We start from the raw sequence: 18,551 nt of genomic DNA, 5'->3' as shown, positions 1-18,551 counted from the left end.
AGGTTGATTCAAGCCATCTAGGTTTTAACTCGGACACCTTTGCTTTTATAATTGTATCAGCAAAACAAACATCCTCTTCCAGACTCAAAAAGGGGACCTTAAATTGCTTTAATCACCTTCACCCAACACCTCTGCAGTCTGACTCTCACTCACCTCCCACTTTGTCTCTTCCAGACGAGGCCCCAGCTGAGTCTGCTCCCTCTGGATGGTCGCACACCTCCGTTCCAGCGTCTCCCTGTCCTGCAGCAGCGAGGAGAAGTCCTCCTGCAGCTTCTTTTTCTCCTGCTGTAGTTGAAATACCTGACGACACCCAGCGATACATATTTAACTGAAACATACATGTTAATCTACAATAAGACATACGCCATTTCTTTCTTCTTTTAAAAGAGTTTTAAATACTTAGCATACCTGTAACTGTAGCACCTGCTGGGCCCTCTGGGCCTTCTGAGAAGCCTGCTTCATCTTTAGTGCACAGCTCTGTCTCAACTCCTCCATCTCTCTTTCACAGCGCCGCTGCTTCTCCTCATACACCTTTTGGAGCAAAAGACACAAGTCAGAGGTCACAGGTCGGAGGTCGATGTTTTTCTTTCTTTTATTACGGGTTCGGTCAGTTTGTTTCGGTGAGTCTGTCTTCATGTCTCACCTGGCAGATGGCAGCTTCATTCTCATCCAGATTTTCCCTGAGCTGTTGCAGCTCCTGGTCTCGTTCCCTCAGCTTCTCCTCCAGCTCCCTCACCACCGCCTCGTACCCCTCCACGAGCGGCGGCGAGTGACCGCACGAGCCGCTGTCCGACAGCGGCTGCCCGCGCCCGCTCAGCGACCCTGAGCCCGTGCTCTTGCTGGAGGAGGAACGTCCACTGTCCGAGTTGGTGTGGCCGTGGCTCCCACTTGCACCGGAAGTGTTTGGGCCCAAGCCCGGCACGGGCTCCAGCTGCACCCCGGAGCTGGAGCCCTCGCTGGGCGCCAGACTGTAGCCTGTGCTGCTGTGAGTGGGCAGGCTGGAGAGCGAGTTCCTCCCGGAGTCCGACATGGAGTATGACTGGCTGCCCCGAGCATTACGACCTCCGCTGTAGGAGTTGCGTTTCCCTTCAGAGCCGGAGCTGCTGCTCCCTCCGATGGCGTTTGCGGCGCTGGCGCCGTTGGACCCGGCGAGGGGCAGCAGGAGGTTGAGGCTGGCCTGGCTCTCCGTCAGGCTGCCTCCGGGCCGCGGTGACAGGTAGTGCACAGAGTGACGATTCTTGGGGATGACAGGTTTGAATGCCGTAGGACGAATCAGCACTTTCTCCATGTTCTGAAAGTACATCATTAATATAAAAAATTTAAAAAAAACATTAGTGATTGATAAAAGCTTGGTCACGTTAATTAGCAACTGCTGAATAAAACTCATTAGAGAGAGGCGAGTGATTTATTGAGTGTTGGCATTACATTTTCTAAAATGATTGTCCTATCACCTGATATATAAAGGGGCAGGGAAGGTAGAGACGGGATTAAAGGGCAGAGAAACTAATCGGAGGGGGAATATTGGAGGAAGAGGCGAGACAAAGACATCTAAATCTAAACGCACTAGTGAATGTAAGCAAGCTCGATACTGACATTAATAGTAATGACTTTAAACCAATTTGTCATTATAGATGTGTTTTCTGTGATCTGACCTCAAACCTGGTTTTGCTATGTTATTTATTAATACTGACATACCTGCAATTGGCTGAGTATAGCTGCCTCTTACCTTCTCTAACTGCCCAGACACAGGGATGAGTTTGGGAGGAGGCCCTCCAATGTTGCCGTTAGAGGTCCTGTTGTCCCTTTGGTCCTCTGAGTCACTGCAGGGGCTCGCGGTTGCTACTACTACCACCGAGTTGTCTTTCCATTCTCCAATCGCCGCCTCGTCGCTCACAAAGCCCAAGTTTCCATTACTGCCCCCGGTCACCGTCCCACTGGTGGCCCCGGCGGAGTTACCAGGCCGGGGCTGCTTCTTGGTGGGCAGCGGCGGGGGAAGGAGCTCAGCCTGGGGAAGCGTTTGGTTGCTGATAACCAGCAGCTGCTCCAGGGAGCTCCCGCTGCGGAGCGTGTCGTCCTGGAGCCGGAAGCAACTGGTGGCCGGCGTGGAGCGTCGGGACTTGGCGGTGAACTCGCTGGCGGCCCGGCAGTGCCTCTCCTGATAGGCTCGGCCCGATACGAGGCTGCTGACAGAACCCATGGTGATGCCGGAGCTGCAGGGCCCGCAGGGGCCGGGGCAGGGGCCCGACGGGGAATGGGATGATAGTGGCCGGCACTGCTGCGCGTCGAGACCCGGGTTCTGGCGCTCAGTCACGGTCACAGGTAACGCCTGAACCAAAGCCATGGCAACCCGACGGTGGCTGACACACCACGCACTCTGAGAGAGAAAATAAAACAACGTATTCACACTCTAGATGCAACAGATGAAGCTATTCAGCATTAAGGTGCATTTATTTTGATTCATTTTAGCTTTATTCAACCGTTGAATTGTTTTGTATGTAAAGCACTGGATATATACTTTACATTTTTACACCAGTGTAGCGGTGGTCTTTCTGCACTAAACCCCTTTGTGTTAGGTGATCAACTCTTATCTAACTTGGCGGTCTATGTGCGTATATGTAAGTATATGTGCAAGTAGATACAAGCAAGTGTTACTATTCAAAGATATTACTGTCAAGCAACTGGTCTTAGTCTATACAGATTATGAATTTAGTTTTCACTTGAGTTGTATTTGCCACATATTTCCAGAGAACTAAACACCAACTAAAAATGTATTGAAGTGGTCGGTTTGGTGATGGCTGAACTCCCTCTATGTGTTTTAGGATCATATTGTTTCACTTGAATGGATCAGGGCCCTGTTACCGCTGTCAGTTACACTTGTGCAAAAGAGTGTTGTGGGTGTTAGGAATAATATCGCCAATGGCTCTGTTGTACTCAAGTGTCCCAGCATTAATATCATGTCAGTGACCCTCAAACCAAGGCAGCTAAAATCTGCGATTATTAATTGTGTCTCTGGTGATGCCGCTAATAATTGTCAATGTGATTAGTGAGACAGGAAGAGGAAAAAGCGTCTGGGTTTAGTGGAGACTGAGGGTGTCAGACACAGAAAGAGACAATGAGTCACGGTCATCGAGCAGCTGCTCTGTGATTTTCCTGAATGTCCCTGTCTGAACCTGGTGAGCAGTCATCCATGTATTACTTCTAAATGGATTTGAAAACTAGTCCCTTCACTGTTTCATGATCACAGTGCTCATGGATACATATTATTAACAAGACAATAATCAGGGGCAGCAGATTAAGTCTTCCAATCTGCAGATAATACAATCATATTGTCAGTGTTAAGTTAACCGGGGGGGAAAGACACGTATCTTTAGTCTGTGGTGCCAAGACCAAATCTGTCTGGCCTAGTGGAATAATCCATCTATGTTGGCGCAGTGCCAGGCCTAACACACACACACACACACACACACACACATTCATACATTTGATTTGAGTTCTGCATTTAACCGGGTAAAGCATTGGGAGTAGAGGGCTGCTGAAAAAGAAGGCTACATCCTGTTATGATGGTTGGGGAAACACTGTTTTATGTACACTGAGCCGGTGTAAACAAGAAGAAGATTGGTTGCTGGGATACAGAAAATAGAACAGAATATTATTGTAACCTACACTTTAATGTTAAAAGCTTGTGCTGGATACCCAAGATATTCCTCTATAATCTCCCTTTTTATGACTCAGAAGTTATTTACGAGGCTGCTGGTTTGCTCGATCACTCTCTTACACACACATCAAATTAATTTTAAAATGAACAAAGTTTTATTATGGGTCATTCAATTTGTTTTTTAAGTGGTTTTGTGTTTGTAAAGTGGATGTAGACTCACTGTCTCGCTCAAGGACACTTCAACATGTGGAGGGTAAGAGCTGGGGATTAAACAAGCAACCATAAAGTAAGATTGTAGCGTATTGCCAGAATCCTCTTATACATGTTGAAGAACCTTTCACAATAAAAAACAAACGAAAAGCATTTCAAAATGTACAATTTTGTGTTGATTTTGGCATCGTGGTAGTTTTTCCGAGCCATAGAATACCTTTAGAAAACCTCAAATTTAACTACTTGCCTGGTTTTCTCTTCCATCCGTTTCCTCCAAGGAAGCATTAAGAATAACTCTATAGAAACCAGGCAATCATCAAGCTGATTCCCTCGTTTATTTATGTAGGTCATGTAGAGGCATCTGTTTAATTACCAGTTAACAGTCCCTGACAGTAACTTTAACTACAGCATATTATTGTAAAACAATAGTTTGTATTCTGGCAGCCCCGTAGCCTCAGTATGCTTCAAATCATGTGGTTGTGGGATCAAAAATTGTCCCATCCACCACTACATAGGAATCAAAAGGAAAAATAATGATTTGCGAGTGTGTGACCGGGAGTGTGGAGGAGTGAAATGAAGGAGACAGATTTCCTGAGCACCCATGAGTCAAGGAGATTTAGATATGTGTGGTATGTGATCCCCTCCCATGCAAAAATAATCAAGGCCTGAGAACCTCCTTTCACCTTTTATCCAGACGTACCCACCTCTTCTTTACTCCCGATCCTGACAAAGACCACTCAGGCGGGGATAATAGAATTAACAAGCCTGTGTGACCGTCAACAGGGATGCCCCTCAGTGCTAACCCCTGTGACCCCCCGATGAGCGGAGGGGAGCTGGTCTGACTCGGCCCTCCCGCCCCTTTGACCCCCGAGGGTCTGTTTTTGTTCTGGCTACTCGGGCAACCAATCCCAAAAGCTAATTTCCTCCTGTGATGTTGCTCAATGGTTGTTAAAGTTATCAAAGCGTTCCTCCTCCACTTCTTGGCTACATTCCTCTGAGAGTCCCTCCACTCCTTCATCCACCTTCCTCATTACACACATCCTCCTCCGCTGTCAGCAGCAGAAGACAGAAAAACATTGTCGCTAAAAATAGAAACAACGTCTCAAGTGCCTGAAATCATCCCGGTAGTCTTTCATGAGTCGTTTTCTGTCAGCGAGGCATTCGATTCGTCGTTCAAAAATAAACTACAATACTGTTGCCGCCAGCTGTAAAGGGGTCAACCCAGGGCCCCTTTACATTGTACCCTGAAACTATAAAATGATGCTGAATAGCTTTAAAGCATCCTTCTGTTGACAGTTTATCATTCACATGCCACCAACTGGTCCAGGACGAGTAAAAGCAACACTGACTGAAGAAAGGGGTTCAGGGGTTCAGAGGTTGCACTCTAACAAGATCCAGAAGTGGGGTCTGTGATGTGGAAATAATCCCAGTATAGTAAATCTGTTTAAAAAAAAAAAAACGCCGACATTAGCCAGGAGAGGAAGCCCATTATTCCGCAGGAGTAGATCGCCCCTCACAATCACACACACAACCTCAGAGCTTTTCCGGAGATATTCGCTGGCTCAGGACGGAGTTATAAAAGCAAGAATAAGTCAGAAGAAACAGAAGTGGGTTTAGTGGAAAGAACACAAAGGCCGGCCGGGTGGGGGTTTATGGGAATTTTAATACCAGGTAGTCTGAAGGGGGGCTCCAAAGAGGTCTGAGCTGTTGGGAAAAGCAGGCATCTATAATCCAGTTTAGACATTATTTAGCACAGACACTGAAGTCTGAGCACCTTACGGTGTCCTGAAAGGTAAATCCCATGTGGAGACAGACATCATTTCAAATATGACATCTCCTCTTCTACACTAAATTACCTTTTCCTTTCATCATCTTACTTGGCACATGTCTGTCTCGTTCAGATATTGTAACAATATCAAAAAAGGAGAGTGAAAAATACACTACACTGTGGTCTTTTTGATGGCCTCAGCAGATGTGAGCTATCACTCAAGCATCCATAACACGAGGGTTTATGGGCGCGCGTTGTCATGAGATCCCGAGCAAAGATTTGGAAGTTTTTTTGGAAGTTCATGAAAACGTGAATAATGTGCATATAGAAAAGTGTGGTGGTAGCCATGTGCTAATGCTTTGTTTTTCTTTATGGAGATTCAAACAACTTCAATGTTTCCAGTGTTCTAGCTGATAAAATTGCAATAGGTTGATCCAGCAAATGTTTGATATTCTTACTCAATACCTTTATATGATTACTTGATTAAAGAACATTATCTGTAACTCTGTTTCAATTAAATCTGAAATAATTAAGGTTGTTGCACACAACAGCAACATGACAAATTCCTTATCAATTTGACACCAAGAAAGTTAGCCAACAGCCACTTACTAGCGTATATTATTCAGCAGAAAAGGAGAAACTTTAGCTTTCACTTGAGAAGGATTCAAGTCATTTCATTTTGCATAGCCCAAATAATGAGGACACTATATCTCCTATGTTCACTCTCCTTTTGATTTGGTCGCTTCCAAGTCCTGAGGGTCATGTCTGTCTCTTCAGGTGATAACCACCTCTCCACTGTGTTTGTTTGTGTTTGCTGGGAGGAACTGCAGGGCTGGGAGATGCTTCTCACTACAAGCGACCTCTTCCACTTTGAGCTGGGGTCCACTATTAGACAAAAAAAACGTGATTAGTGCAGCTTTAACCATTGGTTAAGCTGCCCTCTTTCATGCCATGCTTTCATTTAGTTCTTCAATTGCCTCCCTCTTTCCTGTTCCCATTTTCACCCTTTATCCCTTTCTTCACTTCTCTCACTTTCCTTTTTCCATCCCCCTCTCTCTGTCTCACGACTCCCTGCTCTCTGGTCTGTGCAGACAGATTTTCATCTGCTCCCAAACAGCAACACCACAGCGTGACTAACCACAGGCAAAGCCAGCGTGAAGATGAGAGCAACAGGTGGAAAGTTTTCAATTGTTAGATCAGAGCGGGCACCGTACGCCGCAGGGCCAGAGTATTGGTATACAGGTGTTAACAAGAATGATTGATAACCATTTGAATAACTTCTTTTTTTTAATATCTGGCCACTGGTCTGGTAAAGTTTCACTGATCACGAAAGCAGCGGGACCCAAACACTTGAAATAAAACAGGATATTGAAAGAATGTGGTGCAAAGTTGAGAGCTTGTTCAGACCAGCAGAAATATTCCACTTGGGTCGAGAGATCCTGGGTGGCCTTTTAATCCTGAGAGCAGCGATCTCAGTGGATGGAGTGAGCGACAAAGACAGAGGAAAGAGAGGAAGTCAGCGGGCCAGGTGAGTCCCAATAATCCTCCACGGCAGCCAAAGGAAACATGTACAGACAAGGCAGCAACACGATACCTCAGCGAGGCAATCACTCAACACCTAATCTACTCTCCCTTTTATTTGTCACGCATCCACTCACTGAAAGTCCACAATAAAACTTCAAACAGGCATGAAAATGCTATTGGGGTGAAGTCAGTCGTCTTTTAATGTTTCGCCAGAAGACCTGAGGTTATAATAGGCCTCCATTCCAAAACAATGACTGTCTGTCTGAGTGGTCGCTCACTGTCACCTTCCCCCACATGGCTCGGCTTTAAGGTCTTGTGTGTGTGTGTGTGTGTGTGTGTGTGTGTGTGTGTGTGTGTGTGTGTGTGTGTGTGTGTGTGTGTGTGTGTGTGTGTGTGTGTGTGTGTGTGTGTGTGTGAGTGCGTGCACGTACAAGATTGCCTAATCTGTGCAAACCTACTCAGGCCTCATTAACCCAGACCCTCACTGCCAAGGCTCTTTTCACTCAAACCAGAGAGACATTGTCCTCTTTGGCAAAGTAACGTTGTCATTGTAGCATAACAAAAGTTGTGAGTTCAAGTTTTTTGTGGTTCTAAACAACAACAAAAAAACACATAAAAAGTGTTTCTAATTAGGGAAAAAGGTGTCGTCCCACAGTCCTGTTTTTTCCACTTCTGTTCTTTTACAACCGACTTGTTGCTGTTCCAGACTTTAGGCTCTCCCTCTCTTTGGGAGCGTTGCTATGGCAGCTGAGGCCCACATTTTTCATACACAGGGGGAAATGAGATAGAGAGGCAGGGTAAGGGAAGGAAGGAAGGAAGGAAAAGGACATAAAAGACTAAACGTGATTGAAAAGGTGACTGAGTTTTTTTTGTATGTGTGCCAGTCTGACAGCAGACCGTTTGGCTCTTTAGCATCTCAAAGCATCTGGCCTCAATTCCACCGCTTCTGGAGAAGTGGGGTGACGGAAGTCTCGACTGTTCCTCTATCACACCCACACTCTCACACACACACACACACACAGAGCAGAGAAACTCACACAGTCCCTGTGGGGGTTGCCAGAGAGAGCAGCCAGCAATATATTGAAATGGGATGCAGTAGACATCGATGACATCAAAGTATCCTCACAGCCTAGTGAAACGCTGTGGTCAACTGCCGACACAAACTGCCAATCTCGTGCTTATTTAAAGGACGTGTTGGAAATGAGTTGCACTAGGAGTTTGCCAGCTGACTTTTCCAAAAAACTAAGAAGCAAGAAGCCACGGTTCAAGTGGAATACTATTGTTTACCGTCTTGGCGATAAACCCCTGCTGCGTCTGTACGGTCAGACTAGACATTTGATGGCAGTACCTGACAGTTTCTTGACTAGATGCACATTTCATTCTCCCAGACCTGCTCGGCACTTGGTGCTGAAGAAGGCCGGTTTCCAGTCAGCTGGCAGGGGAGGAAATGAAGGTACCAGTGAAAAGGGGGGGGACATTCCTGGTCCGCTCCAAACGTTTGGATTTTCCAGGAGGTTTTCCAGTCGCTGACAAGTTATCCAGCGGCGGCCAGTGGTCAGACCCGCAGACACTGGAAATACCAGGAATGCCAGTGGTAGAGACACAGAGATTAGTCTGGCCAGTGGCCTACTGTTTGTCAGGATCAGTGGCCGGTTCAGCCTTTACTCCCTGACTTGGTCTCAATACAGGTAGCGGGGGCTGCTCTGTTTTTCTAGATCCATTTCTCATTGATCCGAATGTGGAGATTAGAGTTAGGTTTTCCCTCCCTAGACGTCCCTTCCTTGCCCCCTGCTGCTCTGCCTGTATGAACAGTGGAAGGTCATTGTTTCATTGTAACAGAGAGCAGAGAAGAAGGGGCCTGTTATCTCGCACTGAAAGCAACAACACTTTGACTGACAATGTGACCAGAAATAGAGGAAGAGGACGAGGAGGAGGGAAGTGACGGGACCCTTGATCGTAGAGGAGCAGTTAGCTTGCTATCAGACTTCAGTTGAAGAAAAGTAGGCCACAATATCTGCTCAGCGAAGGTGTGACAGCTCCAGAGTGAAATCGCGGCGCATAACACACACAAACACGGGCACACGGGGCTGCTGAATACAGCCAGGCAAATGAGTTCCACAGCAGCTATTACATAAGCAGCAACGCCTCACTTAAAATGTGCCGGCTTCGATTTATAATTCACTTCCACTCGTCTGAGAAAATATCTGACAAGGCAAAAAGGCACATGTGCACCCATATTCAGACGCTCTGTCCGTGTCGCTGTAAACTGGAGAAAGATTGAGCGGAGAGGGGGGGGGGGCAGACCGGAGTGGAAAACACACTCAGCAAACTGTACAGAGGCCAGGCCCGACGTCCAATCTCTCGCTGTCCCTCCTCCTGTGTTTGTGTCTCCGTCTCAGTCTCTCAGAGGTCCACAATGCTTCCCGAGTCGATGCTCTACATAAATACCTGGCACGACATTTAGCTCGACGGTATCACTGGAAAACAACGAAGCCCAAATAAGGAGTCAAATCGAAGGAGGAAACTTGTTTTGAATCCTTCAATGTATATTTTTGTTTCCTATGAGGTACAAGAGACCATCTGAGAGAAAGAGAGAGAGAGAGATGCTGACTTGTTTGTTGGTCCAGCTTGGACCATGAGGAAAGAAGTGGAAAGGGAAAGGAAAGGAGAAAGGTCTCACTCCCTTTTTATTTGGAGCTACTTAATGCTGTACGTATATACGTGTACCACCACACAGGAAGCATGAGTCAACACAGCTGGAAAGAGTTACGAACGTAACCTGCAACACGTGACACACGTTTAGTTCACTTGTTTTTGTTCAGAGCAGATGAGGCAACACATCTTCTCGGCCCCCACGTCCCCCAACCCCTCTTGAGTTGAACGTTACGTCGGAGTCTTGCGTCTCGTCCCCTGCTCAATTACTGCCGCGATGTTTATGGAGCAGAACGTCACTCCTTCAAAACCCCAGTTGGTGTAATGACAGTCTTCTCTCAAATGAAGCTCCATCATGACACGGTCAAACAGAAAGACACTACAAAGAGTTGAATGGATGCCCTTCTAACCGTCCTGGCTATAAACATCACTCATGGGCCATAACAAACGTGATGAGACTCTTCATAATGTGGTCCAGGGCACATGAGGAGTTTTGTAATTACACGCGTAGGGAAAATGGAAGAAAAACAACTGCAGCTTGTTTAAACCAAAGTGCTTCATCCTCAAAGGAAACCAAGATTCCCTTTGACTCTTCTGGATAAAAACGTATTTTGAAGGCTAATGGTCTCCTCTGGTATCTTATCTGCTGCCTCATGCTCTTTCTTATCTTGGATGTGTGTGCGTGTATGTGTGTGTGTGTGCAGACAGATTGAATAACACCTTCCTCCTCTGTCCTCTTCCTCCTCCAGTCCAACCGTCCAGGGGGTGCTACAGCTTTTTGAAAGGCTCAAACTTTAAATCAATACCCCAGCAGCCCGAAATGAGCAGATTACGGAGGTAGGGATTAGAGAACCCGAGCTCACACCAAAAACTCGTCATCCCACCTCAACAAATCCAAGCCGGCTGGTCAGCCTGTCCGGGCTTGTGCGAGTAAAACATATCCAGGGTCATTCGGAGCAGCCAACAACTTCAGACAAGTCATTTCAAGATAATGGCGGTCGGCTGATTCATCCAGCTGCCTTCCATCTCTGGCAAAAGGACAGGAACTCAAATTTTCCAGGAATTATTATTTGACCGGTTCCATCTCAGCTTATCCAGAACAACTTTTTGGCCTTCTCTGACGTTCCAAAACTAGTTTCCAGTCCTGTTAAAATCAGCGCTACTGGGTCTGCCAACCAACGCTGTCCCGAACCCCTTTTTCCGTCACAAAACTCCTAGCTCCCATTGACACCCTCTTAAGTGGCTTCTCACTGACTCAAGGTGCCTATGAATACAAAGTTTCCAAAGTGGGACAAAGGGCAGGACTTTTAGGACGCAAACCCTCATTATGCGGACACATGCACCAGCACACACTCTGCTCCACACTCACCCCAGTGAGAGCTCTGCATCGTCGCCTCCACTTGTCTCCGTCCCTCTTGGAAAAAGAATATTAAAGTTAAAAAAATCCCCTCCGGTCTCCGTTGGACCGGGTTGTCCCCGTGTCTCCTTCGCTCCACCCGTCGTCTACGTCTTCTCTCCAACACTCCGGCTTCCTGCAGCGCGCCAGGAACTCATATCCTGACACAAGGACTTTCAAATGGAAGCCCTCCTTATTTTCCCTTCCTGTCCTCCTCCTCCTCCTCCTCCTCCTCTCGCTTCTCACTTCACTCCACTGTTCCTCTTCTTAGCTTTCCTTCCCTGCTGTCTGCCTTAGCACCGCCTTCCCCCCTCCTCCTCCTCTTCTTCATTCCTCCCTCCCTTCTCTCCCTTTTGTCCGCCAGCCCCCCTGCCTCTAGTTCCCCTCTTTGAACACACACACACACACACACACACACACACACACACACACACTACTCTCCTCTGCCCTCCCCTTTCTCTTTTCAGCCTGAGCTTCATCCATCCCCTTCTTTTTCACACATTCTGCATCGACACAGTCCTGCGTCGGACTGAACTTTCTGAAAGACATTTTGATCCCCTCTTGCTGTTTGGTTGATTTGTGAGCAACCTCAATAACTTGCAGAGGTATTCAGGTGTCCTTACCCTCCAAATGTCCATCATCTATCCTTTGGATACATAGCAGTGCAATTATAAAACAGCATTGACTGCATTCAGGGCTGCAGCCACTAGGAAGGGAGGGGGTCAGTTCTCACAGATGGGGTGAATTACGTAACGTTTCTGCTCATCTTGTGCCTGCACACACTCTCTTGTACAGAGATAACCAGCAGGTAACCAAAGGAGTAGAGGGGGATTGAAAAGGTTTGGAGATTTGTTGATTCTGTCCATTGGTTAATAGTGATTATTACAATTTTCAATTGATCTGTTGATTGCACATTATTCTACATTTGTGGCATGTGGCAGCATCAGAGGAAGCCACGTTGGGACCAATTGTCATTATAGCCTCAGTTCAAATAAAGAGGTACAATTATTTATTTTTATGAGGGAAAAAAACCCGGAAAAAACAATACCATTTGAGGTAAATGAGGTTTCTTCTTCTTTGCCCTTTTAGCAAGTGATCTTTCCGGTTTATCTTGGAAACTGGATTGCAACCAATGAACTAAGTGTGAGTAAAAAGCCCAGAGGCCTGCAACCATATTCAGGAAAAAACTCGGCCAATACAAATACCTCAAAAGCAAATATTAGCTTAACCTAACTAAGATGTTAAGATGGTAAAAATACATACGGACCGTACAAATGACACCAACTGCTCTGCTGTGTGCTACACCAAACGAACCACTCTCTTGTGTGCTTCTATGGAAAGCTAGGAGTACTGAGCAAGTGTGTGTGTGTGTGTGTGTCTTCTCCCTCTCTTTTCGAATTGCCCTGTACCTCCCTCTGGCTCCCACAGTAAAAGGTGAGAAGAAAGTTTGCTTCTGCTCTCTGACTTGGCACTTTACTGCCATTAACGCAGCCCACGTTTCTGCGCTGAAAAAACAACACCAGAAAGCTTTTGAGTCTATTATAGATGTCTGTGTTACACTGTGTGTGTGTGTGTGATTTTGTGTGTGAGAGTCAGCAGGAGTTTCTATTTTAGCTTAAAACTATAACAGAGAACTGAAAGAAGTTAAAATGCATCCTCGCAGGCTTTTTACATGGGAACATACAAACATGGATTTCTGCAGCTTTGACTCGTATGAAACACGCATCCACTAAAATAAGATACCAAGTGGGGGGTCCTGTGTATTTTGAAAGCGACCTCGCGGGGCATCGCCGTGAGACGTCTAATGAAGGAAGGGGACAGCTGGGCCGGGACAGGCTGAGCTTCACTGGAGGAGAACAGACAGGAGATCTGTAATGGAGACAGTGGAAAGAAGAGAGGCAGACAGCTGCTGCAGCTGTGGGGAGCGCACGTTATTATCACCGGGCATCTCTCACCAACGCTGCCCTTTAACTGTTTGTTCGTGGGGCTGCCAAACACAACAACCAAACAAGGTGCTGTAGTTATCCAACACTGATTGACACAAATACAGTTTACGGGGAGGCTTTGCGGAGGAGGCAGTGTAGAGAGAGTGGAAGCAGTAAACGGGCTGACACACCTCTGACTGCTTTGAGGTATTGCTGCAGGGGGACAGATTCCTGACCCCTCATCTCCTCTTCCCCCCCCCCTTCTGTCGCACACTCAAACTGTCATCCATCTGCAAACCCGATCCCTAACCGGACACTTCAAAGACTGAGGCCAAGACCCCGATTTCCATAAATGTGTGTGCATGTGTGTGCGTGTGACAAAGTGACCACAGCGGTTCACTCAAAACTGATTCCACACAAAGAAGTAAGACCACCGATCAATGTCCCCGCTGCCCAGAAAGAAAGAAAAAACACAAGGCCGAACGGGAGGCAGAGAGAGAACAAGAGGCGTAGGAGGAGCGTGTGGGTCAGCAAACGCCGAAGGTCAACGTTGACGGAGAAGGGTTTGCGTCGGCGGTGGGTGTTTTTCTCTTTCTGTCTGGTTCTTTACCTCACGGTGTCTCCCAGTGCGCTCCGCCTGAAGGTCTGGGGGAAACGGGGAAGCGGCAGAGAGCTCTCATCCCAGGACGCCTCCTGCACTCAGGCCTGGAGGAAAAAACACAAGGGGTTAATACCGACCTGTTGGCTGAAATGACACTAATGTTTGGAGCATTGACATTTTAATAAACCTGCAATACTGTGGCCAGTGAATAAAAAGGAGTACGCGCGGCGTTGACCTTTGTAGTTGGTGTAATTGACCTAATTTCACACATCCGTGGGGAAACACTGAGGGGATCAGGTCCCGACCATGAACCGCCATTCCTCATCTCTTTCTCTCCTCATTTCCTGTCATCTTTCTACTGCCAAATATAGCCATCTATTGAAGACAACAAAGACTTAGGCGGACTTGGGCAAATAACTAATTTAGATTTCTGAAGTGTGAATATTAGCTTGATCTTAATAGTATTTAAAGTCTGACTTTGTAGAACCGGCCCCTGACTACTTTATGAATACAACGCAAAATACCAAGCATCTAATAATGACCTTAACTCTAATATCAGAATTATAATTCTACTTAATTAAAACTAAAGAAAAATAAATCTTATATTCACAGAACTTCCCTTTTTTCCTTTTATCTTTAAAAATAAAAAAAACTTCTCCCCTCACCTTGTCTGTCTCTTTCCTCCCTTCCTACCACTTCTCCACTCTCCACACATGCAGCCAAGGAGATAATCAGCCGGCTTGGTACATTCTGATAAGTGATCCGATACGACTATTGATTTTGGCCTCGTGTCCCGGTGCAGAGGTCAGTCCAAAGCTTCTGAGCAGCTTTTAGGAGCCACGAACAGATGCTGACGGGGCTCTTTCACAGCCATTGTCATAAAAGGATGCAGCACAAATACAAATAAGGACAGTCACACAAAAAGTGACTGCTAAAGAAACTACAGAGTCATCTATTTTGCTGCATAGAAAATCTGATATTTATGTTAAAATTTGCTCAACAATCTGTCAACAGAAAATCAATATTATCAATGGATTTCCATGAAATCTGGAGTTCAGTTCGGCTCAGGGAAGGAAGGAACTGAATGAACAATCAGGATTTCCTCTGCAGCTGATGGGGGTAAAGACATCCGTCGGTCCTAACGGGGAAAGACAGATGGTCATGGTCTTCCCTTGGGGACACAGGGATGGGTTGGTGGGGGGGGGGTTATTACTGCGTACCTCCACCTTTTAAGTTGGTCATCTTTGATCTAGGTAATGTATATAGAAACGTCTTTCTTCATGAATATAAGAAATGAGGGGTTGGGAAGTACATTTATTTTCTTTTAGACTTATTCAACCAGAGGAGTTGACTTTCTCAAAGGTAGTTTTGCATTTTCTTACTCTTCAAATCTTGAGCTTCTGTCTTTTATTTTGTCATTAACTGAAATACGGGACAAATCATAACCATAAATCAACAGAGAAAAGGTGGAGTACCACCACAAAGTCACTAGGATTCATCTCGTGGCAGCCATCAGTGACTGTGTCAAATCAAACGGCATTCCTTTGCATGGTTGTTGAGATGTTTCAGTGTGGATCAAAGTACTGGACTCAACTGGACGGTCACCAGGCTAAGGAAAAGGCTTACAGAAACACATGCACTGTATATGTATGCACACACACACACACATGCATGCACGTACAGTACATGCACGCATACACCCATAGATCTGACCCATCTTTATAATTTTCATAAAACCGACTTTGAGGCTTAAGACCTGACCTATGAAGCTCTTATAATCTCTGCAGGGCAGTTCTCTAATCAGGAGATCACCTCTCACCCCTGTATGATGGGCTGGTGATGTACGTACACCCGTGGATGCAGATTAGACAGAGATTATTATTCGTATAGGTCACTGGTAGATAGATTAGTTGCTATAGTAGCATATGTCCTCACTGCAGGGACCACAGTTAATGGAAGTACAATGGCACCAGACTTCAGTTTATCTGGGGGCTTGGGGCAGTTGGGTGAGACAGAACAAGAAGATGTAAAGCAAACTTATGATAAGCTTTTTCCACAATTTTATAGACCAAAGCATTAATAAATGACCAAAACCGTAAGCGACAGATTAAACTGAAAACAATAGAAAGTTGCAGCCTGCTGTAACCAGAGAGATATTTAGGCAATACCTCTGTGTAAAATCCCACTATGTTATCACATTGTTTATGTCCAGACGTATGAATTTAAACAGCACAGTTTCTACCGAGCAGAGCTAATGGAATATTGAAACACTTCCCTGGAATAGCGTATCAAGGTGTTGCCATTTCTATGCATCTATCCTTCCATTTTCGGTGCCATTACCCAGACACATTGTACTCTGAGCTTGGCACCGCCGCCTGCCGCTGACGGTTTTTTCTAAGAAAGTGGAAAGCTGCTTTGTTGCCATAATATGCCCTGTGTGATGCTTGGCCCACTTTCCAGCCTGCTTTCATTGTGTAAGCACACATACATAAAACATGATTTGCTGCTTCAATTTCTGACTTTCATTCAGCTGGGATTTGGTGGCAGACAACATCAGAGCCATGAAAAGCAGAGCACGACAGCAGCGAAATGCAGTTCTCCCTCTGAACCTCCGGGCGAGGGAGGGGAAGAGAGAGAGAGAGAGAGAGAGAGAGAGAGAGGGCGAGAGAGGCGGTGGAGTTGGCGACGTTACAGAGAACGAGGGTTTAATCACTGACCTTCTACTGTTACAACTGGAGACAAATGACCATGATTAATGAGGCACATTTATCTTATAGGTTACGGAAAAAAAAACAGCAATGGCAACTGCACTTGCCTGCTCTGATGGATCTCTCTGCTGTAGAGATTAAACTCCAGTGTAGTTAGTTTGCACTTGTGATCAAGGAGCTCAGGTCAGTGTCGGTGTTGGTCCAGTACAGCTCACTAGAGGGCACCCTGTCTATGTCTGGCAGTGCAATGAAGGCTTTTCTAAAAAAATAAAAAAAAGTTTTAAAAAAACCTCAGGGGAACACTGTTGTTAGAACAATTAATAAGATAAATAATTATTTGAATACAAAACTGGGCCCTCCAGCTTTATTTAAATTCATTTCTTAAAAATCTTCATTTATTGTGGAGACCTGGAAGATTAATATGAGACCAGTGGTAGAAGATGTACTATCTGAATCTCAAAGTATTAAAACAAGTCAGACTAATGTCAGACTAAGTCAGTAAAAAAGTACTGCATATTATGATTCCATATTAGATTATGAGATTATTAAAACTAATGCATCAATATGTAAGCAGCATGTTTCTGTTGTAGCTGGTGTATCTAATTTGACAAGGGTTGGAAAGAATATAACAGAACTCCACTTGTTTTAGTTTAATTGTGAGATAATGAATCTTTTGAGGTGTTCGGGCCTTTAAAATTCATAAACCTAAGAATCTTGAATAGAAAATCATTCTTAGCTACCTGAAATGTGACAAGAAAAAAACTACACTATAGGGTGAACATCTTTGAACATTTCGTTATTTCTTTTCTGCCACAGCTTCACACAATCAACCTCTTCATTGAAACTACAAACAGCTGGTGACTAATGAGGGTTCTCTGTGTGGAATTAGTGAGTAGTGAAAGCGAGAAGCAAAACCTAAGACTGCTGGGAAGAAAAAGAGCATGGAGGAATCTATAATGTTAAATAAAGTTCAGGATGATTTTATGTTGCTTTTGAATGTTTCGAGCTTCATCCGCCTTCCACGTTTGTCTCCGTCTGCGGGGTACAAATCATCTCCTTTCATTTGCCTCCTCACGTATTAATATATGTCTCCCGTCACGTCAGTTTCTATATGCACAGATCCCCGCAGATGGAACACAGTGTGCATGGGAAACTCACTATGAGGCGGGGGTGTCTGCCAGAGACGGGAGATCTGCACATATTCCATGGAAACACACTGAAGCATCTGGCAGCATCTGGCAGCACTTTAACTGTGCATAGACCTTAAAGACAGAGGATTCATGCTGTCACGCGCATTGTCAGGCCGGCTGCAGAAAAGGGAAACGCTTTTGTCTCCGTCACGTTTCTCCATGTAACTGTGGCAGGGCGTTTTGTGCCGTCACTCAAATGGAAAGCACTCTGAGGACACCTGTGTTAGAAATACTATATAAAGTATGACAATGTAAAAATACTCCATCACACACCAAATACTAGTTACTGTGGGTACAAAAAAGTATTATCAGGCGCCTGCACATATTGTAAATGATTGTGTTTTTGGAGAAGGGTGATGCGGGGGCAAAAGCATCTAAAGACAAGCGAGGTCCTGTGCAACCACGAGGCCGCTCCTTGAATCAGACGGCAACTTTTACACTCAGCTCGCGGTTAACAACTTGCCGGGTAACGTTTCCCCAGGTGGGCTGATTAAATCCAATTATTTGTAACTCTTTCTCCCTAAATTAAAAAAATAAACAAACAATCAATGGCTAGTGGAAAAGGTTTGTGTTATTGACGTAACTTAACTAAATCAAAGCAGCTTGGCCAATATCACTGATCAGCCATTATCGAAGCCCACGTGCTCGATGTATTTATATCCTTATACCTGCATGTATAAGCAAGGGCGAAACAACAAAGACAACACAGATGTGAAAATGTGATCAAAGAACACAAAAACACAAAAAAAACTTGAAGCACACTGAGGCGCGTGCACGGTTAATTTATTTCCAAGATTCACAAGTAGGGATCAGGGTGTGTGTTCTCTCTCTCTGTGTGTGATTGTGTGCGTGGTTCAAATTGAGCCCACCACTCACTGCAAGACAAGCTTGCAATGCAATTTACCCCAACGTTTCACAGCAT

General features: G+C 45.5%; 1 protein-coding gene across 4 annotated transcripts in view; it reads right to left on the bottom strand.

Moving 5' to 3' along the window:
* lzts2a (leucine zipper, putative tumor suppressor 2a) overlaps positions 1–18,551 on the bottom strand; it is a 30,195-nt gene that overhangs the window by 4,048 nt on the left and 7,596 nt on the right. For 3 of the 4 annotated variants that reach the window (XM_062566440.1, XM_037465270.2, XM_037465272.2), the window contains 5 exons: positions 13,741–13,835; positions 1,727–2,374; positions 644–1,291; positions 409–531; positions 154–300 (listed from right to left, as the gene is read on the bottom strand). In XM_062566440.1, the coding sequence (XP_062422424.1) occupies positions 154–300; positions 409–531; positions 644–1,291; positions 1,727–2,341 (1,533 nt within the window). In that variant the 5' untranslated portion in view covers positions 2,342–2,374; positions 13,741–13,835. Of the gene's footprint in view, positions 1–153; positions 301–408; positions 532–643; positions 1,292–1,726; positions 2,375–11,178; positions 11,552–13,740; positions 13,836–18,551 lie in introns of those variants that run through there. The other variant, XM_037465271.2, reaches the window with a different exon arrangement.

Source organism: Pungitius pungitius, chromosome 13, assembly GCF_949316345.1.
Source record: "Pungitius pungitius chromosome 13, fPunPun2.1, whole genome shotgun sequence".
NCBI classification, from domain to species: Eukaryota; Metazoa; Chordata; class Actinopteri; order Perciformes; family Gasterosteidae; genus Pungitius; species Pungitius pungitius.
This window is presented reverse-complemented; position numbering and strand designations above follow the sequence as displayed.